Source organism: Salmo salar, chromosome 21, assembly GCF_965601325.2.
Source record: "Salmo salar chromosome 21, fSalSal1, whole genome shotgun sequence".
Taxonomy (NCBI): Eukaryota; Metazoa; Chordata; class Actinopteri; order Salmoniformes; family Salmonidae; genus Salmo; species Salmo salar.
Window position 1 is genome coordinate 17790807 of NC_138311.1, and position 24172 is coordinate 17814978.

The 24172-nt window shown below is 43.3% G+C and overlaps 1 protein-coding gene and 1 non-coding gene across 3 annotated transcripts in view; both read left to right on the top strand.

Annotated features, from left to right (window-relative positions):
* Positions 1-5395: 5395 nt before the first annotated feature.
* LOC106581759 (rap guanine nucleotide exchange factor 4) overlaps positions 5396-24172 on the top strand; it is a 41932-nt gene continuing 23155 nt past the window's right edge. Inside the window, exons 1-4 of one of the 2 annotated variants that reach the window (XM_082967011.1) lie at positions 5396-6033; positions 21147-21222; positions 21687-21751; positions 24078-24128. In XM_082967011.1, the coding sequence (XP_082823137.1) occupies positions 21162-21222; positions 21687-21751; positions 24078-24128 (177 nt within the window). In that variant the 5' untranslated portion in view covers positions 5396-6033; positions 21147-21161. The remainder of the gene's footprint in view (positions 6034-21146; positions 21223-21686; positions 21752-24077; positions 24129-24172) is intronic. The other variant, XM_082967012.1, reaches the window with a different exon arrangement.
* Positions 9877-9933, top strand: LOC123729613 (U7 small nuclear RNA). The gene has a single exon (XR_006761260.1). It is a non-coding gene; the product is annotated as a U7 small nuclear RNA (small nuclear RNA).

Here is a 24172-nt window from a genome sequence, read left to right on the forward strand (position 1 = left end):
GTGTCCAAAGCCGATTGAAAGTGTGCTAAACCACGGCTTTGGGGGGTCAAAGTGTGAATTCCAGAGTATGGCAAACCCCCCAAAAAAGTGATATGATTTACAATTATATGATTTGTCCAATCATGATTATTTTGTTGTTTCCTCAAAGCAGCCGTGACAGACCGGATGGCTCAGAAGCTGGGTATGAGGTGTCCACATTTACCAGAGCTCCTCTGCTAACACGTCTCAGCACCTGTTCACCTCCTTGCCTCTGACCATGCTCTCTCTCGGTCTCACTCCAAACCCTACTGAGAGTGTGGTCATTCCCACAGATACCTCTCTCCATGTATGGCTGGCCCATACTTTCATCCAACTGTTACTCTGATCTTTAAAAATAAAAAAAAGTTTTGCAGTGGTCACCCCTCAGTGTAATGATGGGGCGGTGAGTCGGAAGCAGGTGAAACGTTTTAATAAAACAAAACAAGGCGGTACATCGATAAACAAGAACAATACCAACTGGTGAGTGAACATGGGAGATTGACATATAAAGGGGAGGAACTTATGAAGGCAATGGAGTCCATAATGATTCACAGGTGCGCGTAATGATGAATCCCAGGACTGGTGGTTAGTATTCTGGCGACATCATACGCCAGAGGGGAGGAGCAGGAGCAGACGTGACAGTACCCCCTCTCTGACGTGCAGCTCCAGTCGCAGGATGACGCCGACCAGGGGGACGAACCCGAGGAAGAGGAGCGGGTCAGTCCAGGCGGCGAAGGTGGAAATCACGGATGATGTTGGGGTCTGGAATGTCCTCCACCGGAACCCAACACCGCTCCTCCGGGCCATACCCCTCCCAGTCCACTAGATACTGGAGCCGACCCCCACGACATCGGGAGTCCAGTAGGGACCTGACAGCGTACGCCCCCCCCCCCTCGATGTCCGGGGGGGTGGTGGTGTGTCACGGGGGACAGCGTCAGCTAGGGGACCAGGAACCACCGGTCTGAGAAGGGAGACATGAAGAGGGTAAGATACGGTAGTGACTGAGTAATCGTAACCTGTATGTCACCTCATTGACTCTCTGGAGAACCTTGAACGGCCCCACAAACTGGGGGCTCAGTTTCTTGCAGGGCAGGCAGAGTGGGAGGTTCCTGGTAGAGAGCCAGACGCGGTCCCCAGAACACAGGGGTCTCACTGCGGTGACGGTCTGCCTGCTCCTTCTGACCATGGTCGGCTCACTGGAGTCTCACGTGCGCATTGTTCCACACCTCCTCCGTGTGCCGGAACCACTCATCTATCGCAGGAGCCACGGTCTGGCCCGGGGTCCACGGGGCCAGGGCCGGCTGGAAACCCAAAACACACTGGAAGGGGGTCAACCCAGTGGAGGAGTGACGTAGAGAGTTCTGGGCGTACTCTGCCCAAGGAAGAAAACATGCCCACTCACCCTGCCAGTCCTGAGAGTGACTCCACAGGAACCTCCCCAGCTCCTGATTCATCCTCTCCACCTGCCCGTTAGACTGAGGCCAATACCCGGATGTGAGGCTAACCGTGACCCCGAGCTTCTCCAAGAAGGCCCTCCATACTCGGGATATGAATTGGGGGCCACAGTCTGAGACGATGTCCTCCGGAAGGCCAGAAGACCTGTTGGAAGAGTGCCTCAGCGACCTGGAGAGCAGTGGGAAGACCAGGAAGAGGAATTTATCGACATGTCTTGGATAATCTATCTACTACCACCAGAATGGTGGTCAAACCACCAGAAGGGGGAAGATCAGTAACAAAGTCAATGGATAGATGGGACCAAGGTCGCTGAGGAACCTGGATATCCTGCGATGACAGCTGTGTGTGTGCCCAGGTCAGCAGCCGACCCCTTATCCCTGTGGGAACGTAGATGTCCACATCTACGTCCCAAACCACTGGACCCATGACTCGGGAGGATGGGATTATGGGTGCCCTCTGGACGGGAGCCTCTCCCAAATTGTAGATATGGGACAGGGCATTGGCCTTGATGTTCTTAGAACCTGGGCGATTGTTGAACCTGGTGAAAAATAGGGCCCACCTGGCTTGGCGCGGATTCAGTCTCCTCGCTGTCTGTATGTAGTCAAGGTTCCGATGGTCCGTGAGGATGACGAATGGTTCCTTGGCACCCTCCAGCCAGTGTCTCCACTCCTCTAATGCCAACTTCACCGCCAAGAGCTCCTGATTGCCGACTTCGTAATTTCTCTCTGCGGAGGATATTTTCTTGGACAAGAAAGCACAAGGATACAATTTTAGTGTGTTCCTCTGTCTTTGTGACAAAACTGCCCCCACATCCACCTCCGATGCATCTACCTCAACCACAAAAGGCAGCGTGGGATCTGGGTGTTTTAGCAAGGGGGCGGGGGTGAAACGCCCCTTGAGGAGACGAAAGGGCTCGTCGGCTGCTGGAGACCAAACCAACCTACGAGGCCCACCCTTGAGGAGGGAGGTGAGAAGGGTGGTGACGGCACTGAAGTTCCTGATGAAGCGGTGGTGTAAAAGTTGGCAAATCCCAAAAAACGTTGTAATCCCTTGATGGTGGTTGGGACTGACCTGACCTTACCGCATCTACCTTCTTGTCCTCCATCCTCACTCCCTGCGGGCTGATTTGGTAGTCCAAGGAGACAGCCCTGTGGTGGAATTGGCACTTCTCCACCTTGACGAACAGGTGGTTAGCCAAGAGGCGTTCCAGGACTGCTCGAACGTGAGTGATGTGATCTTCCAGGTTGGTCGAGAAGATCAGGATGTCATCGATGTACACAATCACCTGACGTCCGAGCATGTCCCTGAACACCTTGTTGACAAATGCCTTGAACACTGACGGAGCATTGGCTAAGCCAAAGGGCATAACCAAATACTCATAGTGACCAGACATCGTGCTGAACACCGTCTTCCACTCATCCCCCTCCCAGAATCAAATGAGATTATAGGTACTCCGGGGGCGATGATGAGGCAGCGTGGGTCTTGGAGAATACCTCCCTTAGATCCTGATATTCCTCTGGGATGTTGGGCTGGAGACAGGGGACAGGAAAGCAGGTCTTCCGGCATTCAGGTGACCAGACGGTGATTCTCATCCTCGACCATGAGATGGTAGGGTTATGGCGCTGAAGCCAAGGGAGGCCAAGGATGATCTTGTGAACTGGTGCACTGGGGATGAAGGCGATGTTTTCCTGGTGATTGGGCTCCACAGTGAGGGTGAGTGGTTGGGTGATGTGTGTGATGGTTCTGGATCCTAGAGGCAGACAGTCGAGACCTTGAACCGTAAATGGGGATGACATCAGGTAGGTAGTAATATTGAGAGAGGAGGAAAGGGTCTGATCCATAAAGTTCCCCGCCGCTGTAGACACAGGGCATGAGGGACAGTCAGCCAGAGTGATGGGTACTAAAAAGAGTCAGGAAGAGCAGCAGATGGAATACTAACTCCTGGTCTAGGGCCGTCTGGGAGAGAGGAGGAGCTTGAGTCTTATGAGGGGTAACATCACGCGACTGTCCCTCTGCTCTAGTGTATCCCGGATTCTGAAGTAACAGACACCACTGGTGCTTGTGCCCTCCCTGACCACAGTACGAACACAGCCTCAGCTGTATCCGTCTGCGTCATTCCGCCGCGGGAAGGCGTGTGACCCCTACCTCCATGGGTTCAGGCTCTGATCCCGAACACTCGCCGAAGGAGGGAGAGAAGCGATGGAGATGCCGACGCTCCCAAAGGAGGTTATGTTATCCAGACGGATGGCCATAGCAATGAGTGAGGTTGACATCTCGGCAGGCCAGTTCCGTCTGGACCTCCTCGCGCAGACCTCTTCTAAATAACGTGCTCAGCGCCGGCTCATTCCAGCCACTGGAAGCTGCTACTGTCCGGAAGGTAAGCACATACTCAGCAGCCGTCTGATTTCCCTGCTGGAGTTGAAGCAGATGCTTACCTCCCTCTCTGCCCTCTGCGGGAGGATTGAAAATACATTTAAAAACAGAGCCATGAACCCCTCATAAGACTCAGGCTCCTCCTCTCTCCCAGACGGCCCATTCCAATGCTCGTCCAGTAGGCAGAGAAATAACCGTGGCAACCTTAGTCCTCTCGGTGGTGGGGCTCCCACCTGGTGTGTGAAATAGAGGCAGCACTAAAGGAGGAAGCCACGGCATTTGGATGGTGTCTTGTCATATTTTTCCGGGAGGGATAGACGGGCATCGCTGACCTGAGCGTGTTGCTGAATGGGCTGGTGTGCTGACTTGTTGGGTAGACTGGCTCTAGAATATCCTCTGCTGTTGAGACATATAAAGGGGAGGAATTTATGAAGGTAATGGTGTCCAGGTGTGAATCATAATGATGAATCATAATGATTCACAGGTGCACGTAATGATGAGTGCCAGGTGTGCGTAATGATGAATCCCCGGACCGGTGGTTAGTATACTGGCGACGTCGTACGCCGAGGGGAGGAGCAGGAGCAGACGTGACAGATTGTAAATATGTTACTACCTAACAATATTGTCAAAAACACTTATTGGATGCCGTGTGGCTGTTGGTTACAAGGCCAGAACAGAGATAAACGCTGCAGACCTGTGTGGCTGTAATCAGTAGGAAGGTCAAAGATAAGATTCCATCTGCCCACTGTCCTTGGTGTAATGCAGAGAGGCTAAGTAATAGAACCAGGGGTACTGAATGTACGGAACATTTCGGAGGTCAGAACTCTCGAAATAAAGGAGAAAGGATTCAGGGCCTCAAATAATGCTCCTTGTATGCCACCCTGCCATTCCTGGGTAATAGGAGAACAAGAGCGATTCCTGAGACCAAAAAGCTATTACTGCAGTTGGCTTTCTGCTTTGCTCTGGATGTAATGTCACTGAATACCCTGCTGTAGCCCCAGTGTGCCTGGACAATACCATACTGTCAGATCAGTTTACTTTCAACTGTAGGTTTGAACATGCAATTTAGTATAAATTAATGAATTTCATGAATGCCCTGATAGCGAAATGGCAAGTCGGGTGCTGTAAGTGTAATATGCCTTCATTAACCATTGGTACGTTTAAATTTAGAAGTCACTCTCAACAAGAGAGATTGTTGCAGTTGTTGCATACAAAGTGGATAAACCACAGCATACAAAACAACAATTCCAACGTGAATATGAAATAATGAAATCCTCAAGTTCTGAGTAGGTGTCAAATTGAAGGATAACTGCATAAAAGGTACTATGATGAGTGTTCTCCCAAATCATTGTTCCAGTCTAATGTATTCACTTTTCAAGACTAGATGGCACTTATGGTACACGTGTATTTTCTGTGTAAATACGACTTAATCGTTTAAATAATCGAGTAAAGCTCCCGTTTGTCCCTGCCTTTTGGGACCACGTGAGCAAGTTACAGCACATCTGTGTCTGCGCTGCGTGTGCGTAGTGCACTGTAGCTGTGTGGCGCTGCGATGGAGTGAGCGTCCACTCATGAGCTCATGATGATTGGAGGAGTAGAGTAATCGCCTAGCAACTGCTGCGTGGGGGAAGTAAGCTGGCAGGCAGGGAGGCAGGGAGGGAGGAAGGCACTCTGCTGGGCAAAGGCAGGCTGGGCTCAACTCACTCTGCTCTGAGAGAGGGATGGAGGCTGGAGCACCAGGACTGGACCACACTAACAACCAGGGGATGTGGGGGGGGGGTTTAGACCAGTTACTGACACGGGGACTACTGGGACTGTGGAAGAAGGGAGGCGCGTCTTATTAAGATAACTAGACAGTAACAGTTGTCTGCAGATGGGACAGTGTGAACACTTTTAGGTGAGTCTTGCTTTATCAAGCATCTGTGTAATGCTAATGTGGAGCTTAAAAATGGGATGATCTTCTATACATGAACACATTGTAATACGTAATTTGACAACATTTTAATTATGTCTTATCATTTGTACAGAAACTTATCACAAGGATAATGTGCATAACTATAATGTTTTGGATACTTGAAATGTCTCTGTTTGGTGAGAACCTAAAGCTGAAGAACTGAACTGAAACTCTTGGGAGGGGCTTCCCCGAATTGTTTTCCAAGCAGCCTGAAGTCTGCCAGTCAGTAGAAGGTATGTACTAGTTTATAAAACGTATTGAGAGCAGGCAGCAGTTTGTATTATGCATGTTATGTAATCTGAGATGAATTATTCAACATACAAGTGTGCATCCATGCATAATGATGCGCAGAGTGCCAAATGTACTCATGACCTGTGAATTTAGTAACGTGACATGTTATATTGCTGTGTTTCTAGACTTTGATTTTAAGATCCACTATTGGATCCATAGCGTTTATTTAGAAATGATTCTGTATAATTCGAACAAACACATAGTTATTTTTGAAGCATTCCAGTATTTTAAAGCATGTATTTATAGAAAAATGAACATAGACAATCCATAAGGGTTGGAGAGGTGGTGTGGATCACGTGTGTGTGTGTCTGTGTGTGTGTTTGTGAACAACAGTGCGCATCAGTGTGTCAGAGTGGATGTGGCCGATCAGATAGTAGTTGCCCAGACCCCCCACTTCTCCCCCCAGAGGGAAAGCGCATGAGAATGGACACATCTGTCATTGCAGACTCCATTGATAAAGCCTTTGTTTGTATGGAGGGTTAAGTGACAGTTATGATGACTCACAGAGTTATAGTTGCACTCCTCTTATGAGTGTATTATCACATAGATATGGGCCTTTTTGAGTCTGTGTTTATACTTGACATGTCACTATTTAATTGCATAGAATAGTCGTTGCACAATATGATACGGTACTCATTTTGTTTTCTGTAATCTGGGTTTGTGGGTTGGATTCACTCCTCCACAGTAATCCGCGTTCCATTCTCCCGGACTCAAATCCCAGGTAACTACCTGATCTGGTTCGATCATGTCCTCCTATTCAGAGAACAGCTGTGTTATTTCCTGTGTATGCCTTTAATTCCTTTCATTAACTCAAAGTAAATCCACTCGAACAATGTTTCTAATCATAATGTCCTAAGCCTGCTGCTATGATGGGATCACAAACTGTTTCATTATTTGGACGAAGACTAAGATGAGTATTTCTGAGTTAAATCAGGCAAAGAGAATTTTGACTATTAAACCATGGTTTTGGCTGTTGCCTTGCTGTAAAACGGTCTTTAAAGATTTCTGGACAAGGATTGCCTCCAAAGACTGCATTTACTTTGAATGGTGACCGCCAATCCTGTTGACTGCTTTGCTGGAGGTTAAGCTGGATTCTGGATTAGACATCAGTGACTGACCCTTCTATAGTTCGACTACAGGATTATCTGAACGAACAACGGAGACGGAATGCAATATGGAATTTTATTAAATAGTTTGGGGTATGGCCTCGTCTCCAATGAATGCCCCTCGGAGCCAGATGCTGATGACAGGTAGCCCTTTGCTGGGCAGATGGCATCAAAACCCCCCGCTGGGGGAAAGGAGTTCCAATGACTGGTCTTAAGGTTATTATAGCTGGTGGTGGTGGGAAGTTGGATGGTTGTCAACAACTGTTGCTAAAAATAAGCAAGAGAGAGAACATGGGTATGTTGACATATAAATACATCCCAAGATATATGCCCATTGGTTGAGAGGAAGGTGATAATTGCAAGAGTGAGCCCATACAGTAGATTGAACAGCAGGCATGAGGAATGTGCATTATTGTGCCGTAAGGAAAATAGGTGAATGACCTTCCACACATGGCTAATAGGAAAAAAGAGATGAAGCAAGATGCTATGCTGATGATATGTTGGTATTCATTCCCACTATGCCCATATAATAGGAAACGAAGTGATTGATGTTGTGCTTACTTGATGAAGTTAAACGGGCGTTCAGAGCGGCCTTCCTGATTGAGCTTTCGTAAACTACATTACCCCAATATGACAGTCCTATTTACATCTGACTAAAGTAATATTTAACGTGAAAACCATTTAGCATCTTGAAATTCTTATCATCTTCTGAACGATCATCTGTGGACTCTTCCACCTCGCGTGTGACACTGTGGGAGGTGGGATGGATAGGTTTTGCATGTGATTCATGCAAACCTTTGACCCTATCTCCTCAATCTGATCTAGCCTAAATACAGTACTGCTCCTAATGTAGAGCAGAAAGCCTCTTTCAGTGAAGTGATACAGTAGGGCTGGCTAGGTAATCTGACACGGTGGTTAGGACACTTCCTTTGATGCCGTGTGTCAGCCAGGCCGTCAATTAAGCTCTGTTGACCTGTCATGTCCTGTTGCATCAAATCTTTGATGGATGGCTGGTTGTGTAGTGGCACACACTTTCATATGAATAATGTGGTTTATCTATCTGGTGTGAACGAGGCTTGCGGTTATGACTGGCATAATGTAATGTTGAAAGGTGCACAACTTTACCAGTAGTTCAGTTGTTTTGAACTGGAATAGTCTTGTTTAAATGGACCAACCATTATGTGAAACCATTACCCGCAACAGACAGAGCTGATCATGGTGTATTTCCAACCCTGATCATTCTGCAGTAGTTGGCATGTGAAAAATGAATTGATACTGTACATGTAATCCCATGTGAGTTGAAATAATGGAGGCTAATTTGAGAGATCATTCTAATGGATATTGCAGTTGTGAAGTTCTCTTTGTAATTACAGAGCTGAATCTCTGCTAATGGGATTTGGGCTAACTAATAAAATGAAGGGGTTAGAGTGACAAGAAAATAGGGAAATGGGCGAGAGTCAATTGCATTGTCGAGAACAGTCAGTTGGTCCACAACTCCTACTGTATTACTGTAAGATGAGCTGAGATAGAGTGTCTAAAGGCTTCTGCATGCTTCGGTTCGGCTGGCGCCTAGCCAAACTCGGCTAGGACAACAGATAGAGCGTGCTCGCAGACTCCCTTAAAAGACATTCTCTTGAAAAACTAGAAAAAAAAGCGACAATAGTTTTGTTTGTCCACGGTAGCCACTTCCTCACAATAGTCAGAACCAATCTAAGATAACTCAAGAAAGTTATAATTACTTTTTAGCCGCAAAAGTGTACATCTAAGTAAGGTGTTTGATGCAGTATTTCTCAAGTGAAAAAATGTGCATGAAAATCAGTCGCTGAATGACAACAAACACTTTATTGAAGAATCACTACTGTTGACCAATGACCGATGTAGGGGTGAAGACTTCGGCTACCGAAATTCGGCCGGCCTCGAAAACAATGTGTGTGCACGAACAGCTGAAAAAACCCTTGCCGAAGACTAAAACGATCAAAATGTTGTCATTATACAGTATATGCTCAAACTGTAACAAACTGTTTCGGATGGGAAGCATGCAGATGCCTTTAGTGAGCTGATGAATACATTTTCTACCCACTGTTTTTACAGATGAAGAACAATCAAATATACCGTACATTATATTTGATGTTGTATCTATATTCCTTTTGTCAGGAGAGCATATTTTAAGGCTAACCTGGCAAAATAAATGATTGATCATGTATTTGATGGTTCCTCATCAGCATTGCTAAAAGCTTCCTATAGAAGCAAGTGCAGTAGGTCACAGGGGGAGAGTGTCGCTTTGTGTAAATGTAGTGTTTTCTGACACGCCTCCCACATAACAAAATACTACAGTTTACTATAGAATACTACAGTTCTTACTGTAGAATTCTGTAGTAAACTGTAATATACTGTAGAATACTATACTACACACTGTAGTATCCCTCGTTCATGTGTAGTATTTTGTAAATACACTACAGAATGCAAAAACACTTTTTTGGAAAACTATAGTGAATACTAGAGTATTTAATTTGTATATACACCCTGCCCATTCCCCTCCTCCATATCCCAATTTGTGCCACCCGTAAGTGAGAAACCTACATGCGGAGTATAGACCATATTTTGTGTTCCCTATGGTTATAGAAAAGAGCAGTAGCTCTGAACTCTCCATTCAGAACACAGTCCTATCTACAGGTAATGGAACATTTGCTCTTTTAGTATTTCTCCAGTAGGTTTCCTCACAGAGAAAGCGCCCCACTTCTATGTCAAAGACAATAAAACAAAAAACACATTAATAAATACTACAGTAATTTCCCCAAAAACACTACAGTAAATACTACATTGTAAATTAAGTGGTTCGAGCCCAGAATGCTGGTTGGCTGAAAGCCGTGGTATATCAGACTGTATGCCAAGGGTAATACAAACTATTTATTTTTACTGCTCTAATAAAGTTGGTAACCAGTTTATAATAGCAATAAGGTACTTCTCTGGTTTGTGGTATATGGCCAATATACCATGGCTAAGGGCTGCATCTGTCGCGCATAAGAACAGCCCTTAGCCATGGTATATTGACCATATACCACACGCCCTCGTGCCTTATAAGTATACCGCACTACAGTCCGCAAAAACACTATAGTAAATACTACAGTATAATACAGTCCGCAAAAACACTGCAGTAATTACAATAGTATATACTCTTTTTTTTTACTACAGTATTTATACTATAGTAAACTACAAACACTAAAGTATATTACAAATACCAAAGTATATTACAGTAAATGATTCAGTATTCACTGTAGTGTTTTTGAGAACTACCTACCATAGTATACACTATAGTATTTTTTTAATGTGGGCGCTAATCCCCATCTAAAAGAACACCCCCACCCAGCCTCCAACACCCCACCCTTTCTCCATCAGCCAGTACCTCAGGGGAGAGACTTATTGGTCCAGTAGGGTCATTTAAGTGTTGGAGGCATCTCATGTGCACTGAATGCTTATTTGTTGCTCAGTTTAAGTTCTCCTCTCAAGCCCTAGCCCTTTCATTTTCAACAAAGAATGATGGGCATGCTTACAGTAACTGATCCTGGAGGCTGTTTTTCTATGCCACTAATACAAATTCATTTACATTGAATAATTTATCGAAAAAGCATGCTGTTATATGCTTTTTCAGACAAATGTGATGATTAGGTCAGTTCTAAGATTGAATACATGCTGATATACAATGTAAGTCTCATGGTTTATGATACAATTTTTGCTCATATCTTGGTAACTCTCAAAGAGCATAGAGTTTTGGATTACATTAAGGGAAATGCTTTTAAAATCGGAAGTCATTGAGACATTTTCAAAAGGCTTCTTAATTGAGGGGAAAAGCTGTTTGCCTCTGAGGGGTCTTAAAGTGATTAGCTCTGGGTAGAATTGAATTTAGAATTGGACCTCTGGGAGCAAACTGACATCTGGTAACAAATTACTCTGTTGGTTTGGCTTTCATTAGGTCTGTAGTGACCAAAAATATAAAGGATGGCAGGCAGCATTAATATGTTGCTAAATGCTCCTTAACCAGCTTCTACTGAGTCCCACCGTTCATTTAGGTGCTTAGCCCATTGTATTATGCTAGTGTCCATTGACCTGTTGTTGGACATGTTGTTATAGGGTATTGATTTAACAGTAATCCATTCCAGGAATGCTAATGCCCTCACAATAGTATATGCATTGGTTGAAGCTCAATGTGAAATTCAAATCTCCATACTATCATATCTAAGCCAATATGACACCAATGATGATGATCATTTGCAAATCAATTTGATTGGAGGTACATAACACACTCCCCTCCTCTCGACATGAGCCGCCCGGGCGTTACTGAGAACCACATACCGAATTTTTAACAGGGTCATTAGCATTAGTAAAAGAAAATGCTATCGGTTAAGAACGAGACTCTATCATCTATAAAGTGACCATTAGACTTGCCACCTTTCGGAATCAATACGTTTGTAGGGGCAACAGGTTTAATTACATTTTTAATTTGTCACTCTCATGTGCTCATTTCTGTCAATTAAGAACCAGAGATGTGCTACCTTTTTGTAGCATTTCTGACAATGCTAACATCTTTTCAGCCGACCAAAGCAGTTGGGTTGCGCAGCAACAGAGCTAGTAGCTAGTTAACACCAGTCGGATGAGAGGCAAGCTACAAGCAAAGGAAGCTAGCTATATTTTGCTTTGGAAGGTTTTCACATGGCTGAAGTCATCTGTGTAAACTGTTGGCCTTGACAGTTGCATGTAATCAGAGCACAGACAAATAAGATAGCAAACATCCTTGGCTGCTAAGTTAGCCAGTAACGTTAGCTAGCTAGCTGTAACATTAGCAGTATGGACAGATCGCAATGCACCAGCACAACTTAATCTTAAAAATATATATATATTTATTTAACCTTTATTTAACTAGGCAAGTCAGTTAAGAACAAATTATTATTTACAATGACGGCCTAGGAACAGTGGGTTAACTGCCTTGTTCAGGGGCAGAACGACAGATTTTGACCTTGTCAGCTCAGGGATTCGATCTAGCAACCTTTCGATTACTGGCCCAACGCTCCAACCACTAGGCTACCTGCCGCCCCAAATATCTATAGAAATACAATATCTCCCAAATAATTCCACAAAGCACAGCTAGCTAGCTAGTAAGTAAAGTTAGTCAACATCAAACTTTGGGGAACTGCCATGCTGCTAATGTATAATAGAAGCAATGGGCATTGCTCATCTAACGCTAACATTACTCCATACACTAGTCAATCTGGCTTGCCTAGCAATGTAGCAAGCTAACATTACAGCCCTTACTTTATGCATTGATTCAGTACTCTCACTCCTCTGTCAGTGCAATTTTCTTCTTGTTATTATAATCCAAATTTGCGCTGACTGATTGACACAGTATCAAGTTGCTTTTCAATGTATTCCTGAAAACCTGACGTCACCATCCAAGTAAAAATAGCCAAGGGGGTGCAGGTGCACCCAGGTTAAACAACACAAACATCATTGCTTGCTTGCGTGACCTTTGCACAATCAAAAGAAAATGTCATGCTTGCTTACTTGATTAGCTATGTGACTGTTTTCAACACATCAACTGTTTTAGACAATTTTTAAAAACTTTTTTAGGATAGGGGGCAGCATTCGGAATTTTGGATGAAAAGCGTGCCCAAAGTAAACTGCCTGCTACTCAGGCCCAGAAGCTAGGATATGCGTATAATTGGTCGATTTGGGTAGAAAACAAAATAATGTCTGTGAGTATAACAGAACTGAAATGGCAGGCAAAAACCTGAGGAAAATCCATCCAGGAAGTGCTATTATTTTGAAATGGGTGTTTTTCCATTGAAAGCCTATCCACCACATAAATGGTTATGACCCAGATTGCGTTCCCTATGGCTTCCACTAGCTGTGAACAGTCTTTAGACATTGTTTCAGGCCTTTATTCTAAAAAATGAGGGAGAATGAGGAGTTTCTTTGAGAGGCCAGTGAAAAGTCCCCAACCTGTTTGGTGCGTAATCCCGAGAGCGCGCCTTTCGTTGTTTTTCTTTTATAATGACGACGCTATTGTCTGATTGAAATATTATCGATTACTTAGGCTAAAAACAACCTGAGGATTGATTATAAACATCGTTTGACATGTTTCTACGAACTTTACGGATACTATTTGGAATTTTTGTCTGCCTCTTGTGACATTTGAGCCATTGGATTACTGAAGAAATCGCGCCAACAAAATGGAGGTTTTTGGATATAAAGAGGGACTTTATCGAACAAAACAAACATTTATTGTGTAACTGGGAGTCTTCTGAATGCAACCATACGAAGATCATCAAAGGTAAGTGATTAATTTTATTGCTATTTCTGACTTTCGTGACTAGTCTACTTGGCTGGTAACTGTATGTAATGTTTTGTCTGCTGAGCGCTGTCCTCAGATAATCGCATGGTTTGCTTTCGCCGTAAAGCCTTTTTGAAATCTGACACAGCGGCTGGATTAACAAGTTAAGCTTTATTTTGATGTATTGCACTTGTGATTTCATGAAAGTTAAATATTTATAGTAATTTAATTTGAATTTGGCGCTTTGCAATTTCACTGGAAGTTGTCAAGGTGGGACACTAGCAAGAAAACATTCAATTAGTACTGAGTGAATGAACAACATCAAACGCTTCCTGTCATCACCAGACTGTCCATTTAAATAGTGTCAAGATAATGCGTTCATGGCAGGGTTTGTAGCGTAAGCGTTAACGTCTTAAGGTCCTGGGTTCACCTCTGCGAGGAGACATTTTGACCATTTTCTTTCGTGTATAGTTTTGACACCCCCCTCTCAGTCCCGATACACACACACTGGTACGTTGTGTGCTTATTTTCAGTTATTAGGTGGCTCTTAAAAGAGCATCGTTGAGTGGCAATGGACAAGGACTGTGGTGTGCGTACTACTGCGCGTTTCTTGCCAATAGTTTGGGATTGCACCCCCCCCCCCCCCCACCCCCACCATCGTCAACATAACTTCGGGAAAGCAGTGGCCGACAGGCGGGGGCAAAGAACACTGTCTATTGATTTCTTGCTATCGTTAGCTAGCTAGCTAGCTACATATCCCACCTTCTGTGTACTGGAGTACTAGTTAGCTAGCTAACTAGCTAGCACCCAGTGTCTTTCACTAATGCCTGCCGAACACCTGCCCTTGCCGTCGTTAACAGAACGGGAAACGTGCTCTACAGGCAGGGGCCAAGGACACTGTCTACCGTTGTCCCTAGCTAGCTACCAGGTTTGTCCCCCCCGCCTCTTCTTCTCTTGGGTCTGTCTGCGGTATTCAACCCCCTTTACTTTTTCCACATTTAATTAGTTTACAGCCTTATTGGAAAATGTATTCAATTTTTTCCTCTTATCAATCTACACACAATACAGGGTTTTAGACATTTTTGCTAACTTATTAAAAATAAAAAACAGAAATATCACATTTACATAAGTATTCAGACCCTTTACTCAGTACTTTGTTGTTCTTCTCTGCAGATCCTCTCAAGCTCTGTCAGGTTGGATGGGGAGCATTGCTGCACAGCTATTTTCAGGTCTCTCCAGAGATGTTCTTTTGGGTTCAAGTCTGGGCTCTGGCTGGACCACTCAAGGACATTCAGAGACTTGTCCTGAAGCCACTCCTGCGTTGTCTTGGCTGGGTGCTTAGGGTCGTTGCCCTGTTGGAAGGTGAACCTTCGCCCCAGTTGGAGGTCCTGAGCGCTCTGGAGCAGGTTTTCATAAATGATCTCTCTGCACTTTGCTCCGTTCATCTTTGCCTCGATCCGAACTAGTCTCCCCGTCCCTGCCGCTTAAAAACGTGCCTTTTACTGAGGAGTGGCTTCCATCTGGCCACTCTACCATAAAGGCCTGATTGGTGGAGTGCTGCAGAGATGGTTGTCCCTCAGGAAGGTTCTCCCATCTCCACAGAGGAACTATATATTCTTGGTCACCTCCCTGACCAAGGCCCTTCTCCCCCGATTGCTCAGTTTGGCCGGGCGGCCAGCTCTAGGAAGAATCTTGGTGGTTCCAAACTTCTTCCATTTAAGAATGATGGAGTCCACTGTGTTCTTGGGGACCCTTCCCCAGATCTGTGCCTCGACACAATCCTGTCTCGGAGCTCTACAGACAATTCCTTCGACCTCATGGCTTTGTTTTTGCTCTGACATGCACTGTCAACTGTGGGACCTTATATAGACAGGTGTGTGCCTTTCCAAATCATGTCCAGTCAATTGAATTTACCACAGGTGGACTCCAATCAAGTTGTAGAAACATCTCAAGTATGATCAATGGAAACAGGATGCACCTGAGCTCAATTTCGAGTCTCATAGCAAAGGGTCTGAAAAGTTATGTTTTTAAGGTATTTCTGTTATTTATTTTTAATAAATGTACACAACTTTCTTGAAACCTGTTTTCACTTTGTCACTCTGGGCTATTGTATGTAGATTGCTGAGGATATTTTTGTATTTACTTCATTTTAGAATAAGGCTGTAATGTAACCAAATGTGGAAAAAATCAAGGGGTCTGAATAATTTCCAAAGTCACTGTAGCTACTGTAGTAGGTCAAAGCTGTGTGCTGGAAAACCTTGGTAGAGCATGGGTGGAGTAGGCATTGTGGTGTACATGTGAATTTTCTTTCTTTTTAGGCTTCAGATCAATGCCTAGTTTTCACTTAAAACATTGTTTTTTGTTTTTAAGGTTGTTAGATTATGGTTGTTTGATGATTTATGTTTAGTTTCTTATTGTGTCAATAACTCAAGACAATTGATTCATTTTGTGTATTTTATTTTGTACCTGAGGGTCTAGTAGTAGGGAGACAGAATTAGCCTATAAAAGCTTAGCTGAAGAAATGTCATATTCTGACAGAGAAGCAGAGCTCTACTACACTCTCCTTGATATGGAAGCTCACATATAATTAAACATGCAAATGGTTTCATGCATTTTTGAAATTATTTAAGTGATATACACTGAGTGTACAAAACATTAGCTATGATCCCTTATTGATGTCACTTGTTAAATCCACTTCAATCAGTGTAAATGAAGGGAAGGAGATAGGCTAAAGAAGCATTTGTAAGCCTTGAGACAATTGAGACATGGTTTATTGTACAGTATATGTGCCATTCAGAGGATGCAACTCAATATTAGGCCTATACTGCATTGTTTGTTACATACTAGTCATGCTGCATGGCACAGCTACACTATAAGCCACTTATAGCCTTATAGTCATACTCTGATTCCTCAGAGCAGGTATTCCCAAACTGGGGTATACGTACCCCCAGGGATACACACAATGCAGTCAGGGGTACGCCAAATAAATATGTGATTCACATTTTTAAACAGTCCATTTGTATTTTCCAACGGGGCTATACATTTGGGTGAGGTTTTTTCTCGCCTGAGTAGCCTCGTTTCACTGCCAAAAATACAATTAAACCATCTAGTTTTCAGTGAAATAACAACACAATGTCTAATACAGGTAGCCGTAGTCAAATAATTAACATCCAATCACATTAACCGTTACTCTCTCGTGGGAATTCCACTAACGGTCCGGATGTAGCCAAACATAGCTGCTGCTCATTCCGTTTGCTCGAAAATGGATAAATGGTTAAAAAGTAAGGCCCACGTCCATAGAGACACACCAGCTCTACTGGTAGTACTGCTACTACCCGCAGTACTACACCTGCACCTGTTGATGACACAAATTGTTCTGCTTCCACGAGCACTAACTACATTTGTTGTTAGCCCAGCTAGCATGGACACTGACAGTTGTGAATCTGATGCAGCCCGAAGAGCTACTGCCCCCTTACCCGGGAACGCACCGAACAACAGACAGGAACGTTGGACCATCGAAGAGGTGTAAATATGATGAGAACTACATTGATTTGTGGTTCACTTATATTGGGAGTAGTGCCTTTCCTCAGCCACAGTGTGTTATATGTGCAAAAGTATTACCTCACAATTCTATGAAACCTTCACTCTTTCACAGACATTTAGAAACAAAACATGTAAATTTGGAAAATAAGCCACAGGAGTTTTTTGAGCGAGAATTAAGACAACTTTTGAGTAGTAAGACATGTATAAAAGCAACAGATACCATTAAGAAGAATGGGCTAGAAGCATCTTATATGGTGAGCTACCGAGTGGCTAGGACAGGCAAGCCCAATACTATTGTGGAGGACTTAACTCTTCCTGCTTCCGCGGATATGGCTGGGACAATGCTGGGGGAAAAGGCCAAAAAACGATACAGACAATGCCTTCATCAAACAACACTGTTTCACAACGCATCAGTGACATGGCAGGAGATGTTTTGAAACAATTACTGCTTCGCTTACAAGCCATTGAATTCTATATGTTACAGCTGGATGAGTCAACAGACGTGGCAGGCCTGGCAGAGCTCCTGGAATATGTCCGTTATGTTTATGGGGGGTCAATTAAGTAAGACATCCTCTTCTGCAAACCACTGGAAACCAGGACAACAGGAGAGGATATTTTTAAAGTACTGGACAGCTTTGTGATATAAAATGGACTTTGTTAGTCAAGATGTGTTGGTATCTGTACTGGCGCAAAAACGAGACACAAGCTTAAAGTTTTCTTTACTGACCATCATTTTCACTTGTCTGACCGCTTGCATGATGACGAGTTTCTCACACGACTGGTCTATCTGGGTGATGTTTTTTCTTTCCTGAATGATCTGAATCTAGGATTACTGTATTCAATGTGCGGGACAAAATTGAGGCTATAATTAAGAAGTTGGAGCTCTTCTCTGTCTTCATTAACAAGGACAACACACAGGTCTTTCCATCATTGTATGATTTTTTTTGTGTGCAAATTAACTCAAGCTTACGGACAATGTCAAATGTGATATAGCGAAGCACCTGAGTGAGTTGGGTGTGCAATTACGCAGGTGCTTTCCCAAAACGGATGACCCAAACAACCGGATTCATTATTCCTATCTTACCCTGCCTCCAATCCACTTACCTAGATTTGAACAAGAGAGCCTCATTGAAATTGCAACAAGCAAGGTTCTGTGAAAATTGAATTTAATCAGAAGCCACTGCCAGATTTCTGGATTGGGCTGCGCTCAGAGTATCCTGCCTTGGCAAATCGTGCTGTTAAGACACTGATGCCCTTTCCAACCACGTACCTATGTGAGAGTGGATTCTCGGCCCTCACTAGCTAAATAAAGGCACAGAGTGTGGGAAATGATTTAAGACTGAGACTCTCTCCAATACAACCCAAATTGCAGAGTTATGTGCATCCTTTCAAGCACACCCTTCTCATTCTAATTAACCTCTGGTGAGTTATTCACAATTTTCGATAAACAAATAAGGTTTTATATGTAAGATGGTTAAATAAAGAGCAAAATTATGGATTATTATTATATTATTATTTGTGGCCTGTGCCATAAAAGCTCTTTGCCACTTCCCACACCCCGGGTTGTGACAGAAACTCACACTCCTTATGTTTAATAAATGAATCGTATAGTGTGTGTGTGGCAGGCTTACAATGATGTCAAAAAACAACATTTGAGAGTGTGCTGACCCTGGTGCTAGAGGATTACAGCAGCTGGAGGTAGAATGTTTGAAGGGGTACGGGACTATAAAAAGTTTGGGACCACTGAGGATCTCTCTACATGTGGGATGAATGCGCTAATGCTTACAGACAGATATGGGTTGAGGCTAAAGCCAAGTTGTTGGAGTCTGTGCAGCATACATAGATAGGCCTAATCTACAGTACACCAGAAACCACTGGATCCTAGCTGTGTGTGCCTGTGCTCTGGTGGGAGGGACTACACACTAGAATATCAATGCAGTGTAAAGAGAGCCAGACTTATTTTCAGAAGTTTGGACGCTTCCCTCTTGTGTGTGCATGTATGAGTGTCTGTGTATGCGTTTTGTGTGTGCCTTGTTCAATCTTGGCGTAATCTGTTTGTAATGCCTTCTTATCTGTAAAGACTACAGATTGAGGCGATTTGATCAACTCGTAAGTCAACTACTCTCTGCCACAATCTGCTCATCCCCCAGTAATGCCATCATTAGTCAAATATGGCATGGAAAGCAAGCATAGATAGTTGAACATTTGCCCATTTCTCACCATTGATTCCTTACTGTGGTTTTGTAGCCTGTTGTCCTGTATACACTTTGGCTATTGTGGCCTACAGCAATAGGCTTTTACTTCAAATGAAGCTACATGAAACGTGTATTTTGTTCTGTCCTTTTGAAATGCAGTGGGACACGGTGGAGCTTTTTGTGAGATGAAGGCTCATTTAAATGAGGCTGCAACAGTTGTAAAGCTTCTGAATGCTCATAACTGCCAGCTGGAGGTCTCAGCTGTGTATTTACATAGTCCTCAATGGCCATGTTGATAAAGAGAGTACAGGGGGAGCAGGAGTGGTGCGTGGGTAAAATCACCGGGGAAGCCAAGACAGAAGAAAAATTGCGCTGTTTGCGGTTTGCTCTGTAACCTGTTAGTTCATTATGCCTTGCCACCGTGATATATAGGCCTAAAGGCAGAGACAATAAGAAGACACAGTGGCAGAATAAATTCAACCACACCTTTGTTTCATCACAGCAACGTCTGTCCGGTGAAGTCCTCTAAGCATATTGCATGTAACAAACAGCTGTCAAGCAAGTTAATGTTTCTGACATTTTCGGACTACTTAACAACTATTGATTTAGAACCACGGAGAGTTACCGCAAGTTGCAAAGAAAACAGGAGCTGCCTCCACTATTCCAGCACCATTTCAACTTCAACATTTCAATATAATCTAATCACCTCCGCTTAGTCTAACACAGTGACAACTAAAATATACCAAAAACAATTTAGTCCAATCAACATAAGCTATATATGATGTCGCTGTCCATAGTTCTGATTTCTCTCTGTGTGTGTGTGTGTGTGTGTGTGTGTGTGTGTGTGTGTGTGTGTGTGTGTGTGTGTGTGTGTGTGTGTGTGTGTGTGTGCGTGCGTGCGTGCAAGTAGAAAAAACATGTTGATTCACCCTAGATGTAGAGAAACGCCAATGTCATCCACCTATTTTTCATGTTTTACGAAACGGTCTTTGACTCTGTCATACAGTACCTGGCTAAAATGCTTGCTTGCTAGCCTAAATACCTTTCGTCTGCAACGATTAGCCAGCTGGTAAACATTAGCCTACGACATCTAGCTACATATTGAACTTCCATCAGGGGCACAATATATGAATTCATAGTTGGATCAGAATCTCAGTTTATAATCATTGGCTAGTACGGAGAATACCTATCTCCACCCATGGCTAATTTAGGAAAGGGATCATTTTAGCTAGCTAGCCATCAGAGGACAACAACACAACGAGATGCAACAATTCAAGTTTTGTCTGACAATTATGTTTCGCCTTTGATGTGATGTGATTTGGTGTGAAGCCAAATCCAGCCTGGCATCCATTGACACTTTTTTTTGGTGCGCCAGGACCATTCACAGATGAGCTCAGTTTCACTCAGGCCAAATGCTCGATGGCTTCCCTTGCAACAATGTCATACTCTTTTTGACCAGACAGCATCAGATAGATGGGCTACACATACAGAGACAGAGGGGCGCTGTTTCGCTCGTTCGGATGCTTTCTCCGGTGAAATACATTCAGCCTCTTGCAAATTGAAGGAAAATTATGAAACACAGAGAGAGGAAAGATAGATTATTTTATGTTTTTTTGTTGGTAAATTTTTTGGGGAAGACTGGCTTCCTTTGGCAGCCATGAATGCACACCAAGAGGGGGAGGGGGTCAAACACAGACACATAACAATACAATCCAAATAATTCTATTGACATAAACAGGTGACAATAGTTGACAATGACCTGCATCTTGAATTGAATTGCATCGACACACTAAAATAAACCTTGCAGTGTTTAGGATTTGGCTTTTGTGGCTGGTCCCACCATGTGTAATTATAAAACCGTTCTTCTGTCTTCTCTGTCTCTGTAGAAATATCGTCAGTGCATGGCTGGACTGCTTGCCCCACCCTATGGAGTTATGGAAAGTGGTGGACGTAGCACTGACAGTGAGTACAAGAGCTACAGTGACATCAATAATGTTCACCTACCGTAAAATGCTCCGTACTGGGCCTACCTCTCCCCTTTAATATGAAATAAGCAATATCAGCAGTCTTCAAGTCAAGTCTAAGAATACCCTCAGATAAGGTTTTGAAGTGAAATGACTAATGATGTTTTTCCTGAAGGCTAAAACACACACACACACACACACACTTCTTACTGTACAAATCTCCCTTGGGGACTGTTCGATGATATTATGTAACTCACTCCTCAAGGAGATTCTCGTCGACACATACTGTATCTACATTCAACATAGCATCGAGATTATGTATTGACATCTGTCTAAGTATATTTGTGAACATGCACCAATTGTTGCAGATAAACAAGTGCTGATGTGCAGTATGGGATTTATTTTGTGTTGCTTTGGCTTTAGGAATGACAACAAGTGCCATTTTTCTATTTTCTTATTCAGGAATGTCTGACAAAGAGAACATAAGCAGCAACTCTTTTGGATCCATCTCTAAACATCTGAATAAGGTACGGTAGTGTCTCCTGAACACAAAACGGAGACTTCATCATTACATATCGTAATGATTTAGTTTCACCATCAAACATTGTCCACTATCATCATCATCCAAAAAGCACTGTATGATGCGGCAGTAACCATGTAATCTTGGCAGCCCAGAGACAATATCTAGCGTAAACAACCAGGTACTCATCTGTGTACGAGAGATTAGTGACCACTTTATGTGAAGTGAGTATCATCCAGATTGAACGCTGTTGTGAATGGCAGAGTGACAGTGGGTGGCAAAGCGATGGTTATTTACTCATATGTGCTTGCTGCTTACCTGGATCCTGATCTAACAACATCCTCTGCAGTTGCCAGAAGCTCGAAATAAGTCTGGAATGTGGAGTTTGTTTAAACTTTGACTAAATATAAACAAGGCTGCTGCTAAGACCTCGCTTCCCGTTGGTGTGCATCATGTCCTTAATAGTTCCCGTTCCACCTTAACCCCGTTGGGACTTCCTTACCTCCATACATATAACACGGTGCTACTCTGGAGGGCATTTCACTATTTATTGCGGCTTGGACTTTGTTCTTTTCAAACCAGCCAAAACATGTGCACTATAAATAACTAGAAGGACATTATAATTGAGTGTCTTTTTTTTTGTTTTTTGCAAAGTCCCCTGCGGTTGTATTGTCTGCAAATTGTTGGTAAATATTGGCCTAACTCGAAGGCTCTACATAATCCAGTCACAGAAAAAAACAAATGCAGTGACATTCTTTTTGCTTTGTAACTCATACCTTCAGTTAAAGCTGAGTGCATCCGTTTATATGAATCGTAGACCAGTGAACCCAAACCCTATAGGCACAGAATGCATACATTCCCACAGTAATACATGAATTAAGGCAATCCAGAGTCCTCACTGACATGTACGGTACGTACACATGCTGTACCTTATGTATTCTTCATGAGTCCAAATGATCAGTGATTCATGTAGAAAGATCTTGAAACGTCACCTACGGTATATGGCCCCCCTTTGAACTACATCCTTGTGTTCGTCCTCGCTTGTGTCATTTTATGACTGTCATAAGACGCTGCAGTGAGGAAAGAGCAGCGCTCAGCGACATTTTAATCAAGATGTTAAAGGGGGCTGTGGCGTTAGTGCATTTCACCCTCATCATAGGGTGAAAGTGTTACTGATGAATTTGTATGGCGGTTAAGCATCTATGTAACTGTTGGTCATGGCTGTGAGAGTAATGATGTTCGAAAAGAGGTTATGTAGAGGTTGAACAGCAGTCATTATGTCCGCTCTGTAGTGCATGGTGTGCTGGTTTAGTGCGTTGTCTCTGTTTGATTGTTCTCTGCTCTCTGCTTGATGTTTTTACCTCATGAATACCACATCCATACAGGACTAGTTCAAGGTGGTTTCTGTGCTGAGGGTCCAAGGGTTTGGGATGTAAGCACCAACACCTGCTTGTGAATCTAGTAAATAACTGGCCATTTAAACTTCTTCAGGATCGGTGGGTCCCCTACGGGACGTTGAGCTAACGTAGGCTAATGGGATTAGCATGAGGTTGTAAGTAACACGAACATTTCCCAGGACATAGACATATCTGATATTGTCAGAAAGCTTAAATTCTTGTTAATCTAACTGCACTGTCCAATTTACAGTAGCTATTACAGTGAAAGAATACCATGCTATTGTTTGAGGAGAGTGCACAGTTTTGAAAATGAAAAGTTATTAATAAACTAATTAGGCACATTTGGGCAGTCTTCATACAAACTTTTGAACAGAAATATTATGGTTCATTGGATCAGTCTAAAACTTTGCACATACATTGCTCCCATCTAGTGGCCAGAATCTAAATTGCAGCTGGGCTGAAATAATACATGATGGCCTTTCTCTTGCATTTTATAGATGATGGTACAAAACAAATACAAAAGAATGGTTGTTTTTTTCTTTGTATTATCTTTTACCACATTCCTTTCACATTTCCATAAACTTCAAAGTGTTTCCTTTCAAATGGTACCAAGAATATACATATCCTTGCTTCAGGGCCTGAGTTACAGGCAGTTAGATTTGGGTATGTCATTTTAGGCGAAAATTCCAATCCTGAAGGGCCCTGTTGATAGTGGAGGTTGTTAGTGGTAAAGAATACCTCTACAAAACACCTAATATCTGTCATCATTGAAAAACATAGGGAGGGAACTGTGACCATTCACTACAGTCTGTATCATGTCATAACATTGCTCATTTCCATATCATGCCTGTACTTTATTTTGTGCTTTTGTTTTCCAATCCATGATGTTTCCTTGTGTGTTTTTTTCAGTCATTGTCATGTAATTTTATTTTTCAGAAGTCATTAATTGAAAGCCCAGCCAAACTCCGTCCTAAATCCATTTCTCAGGTAGTAAAGACCATCACATCAGTAAAGGCCAACTCCTCTGTTTC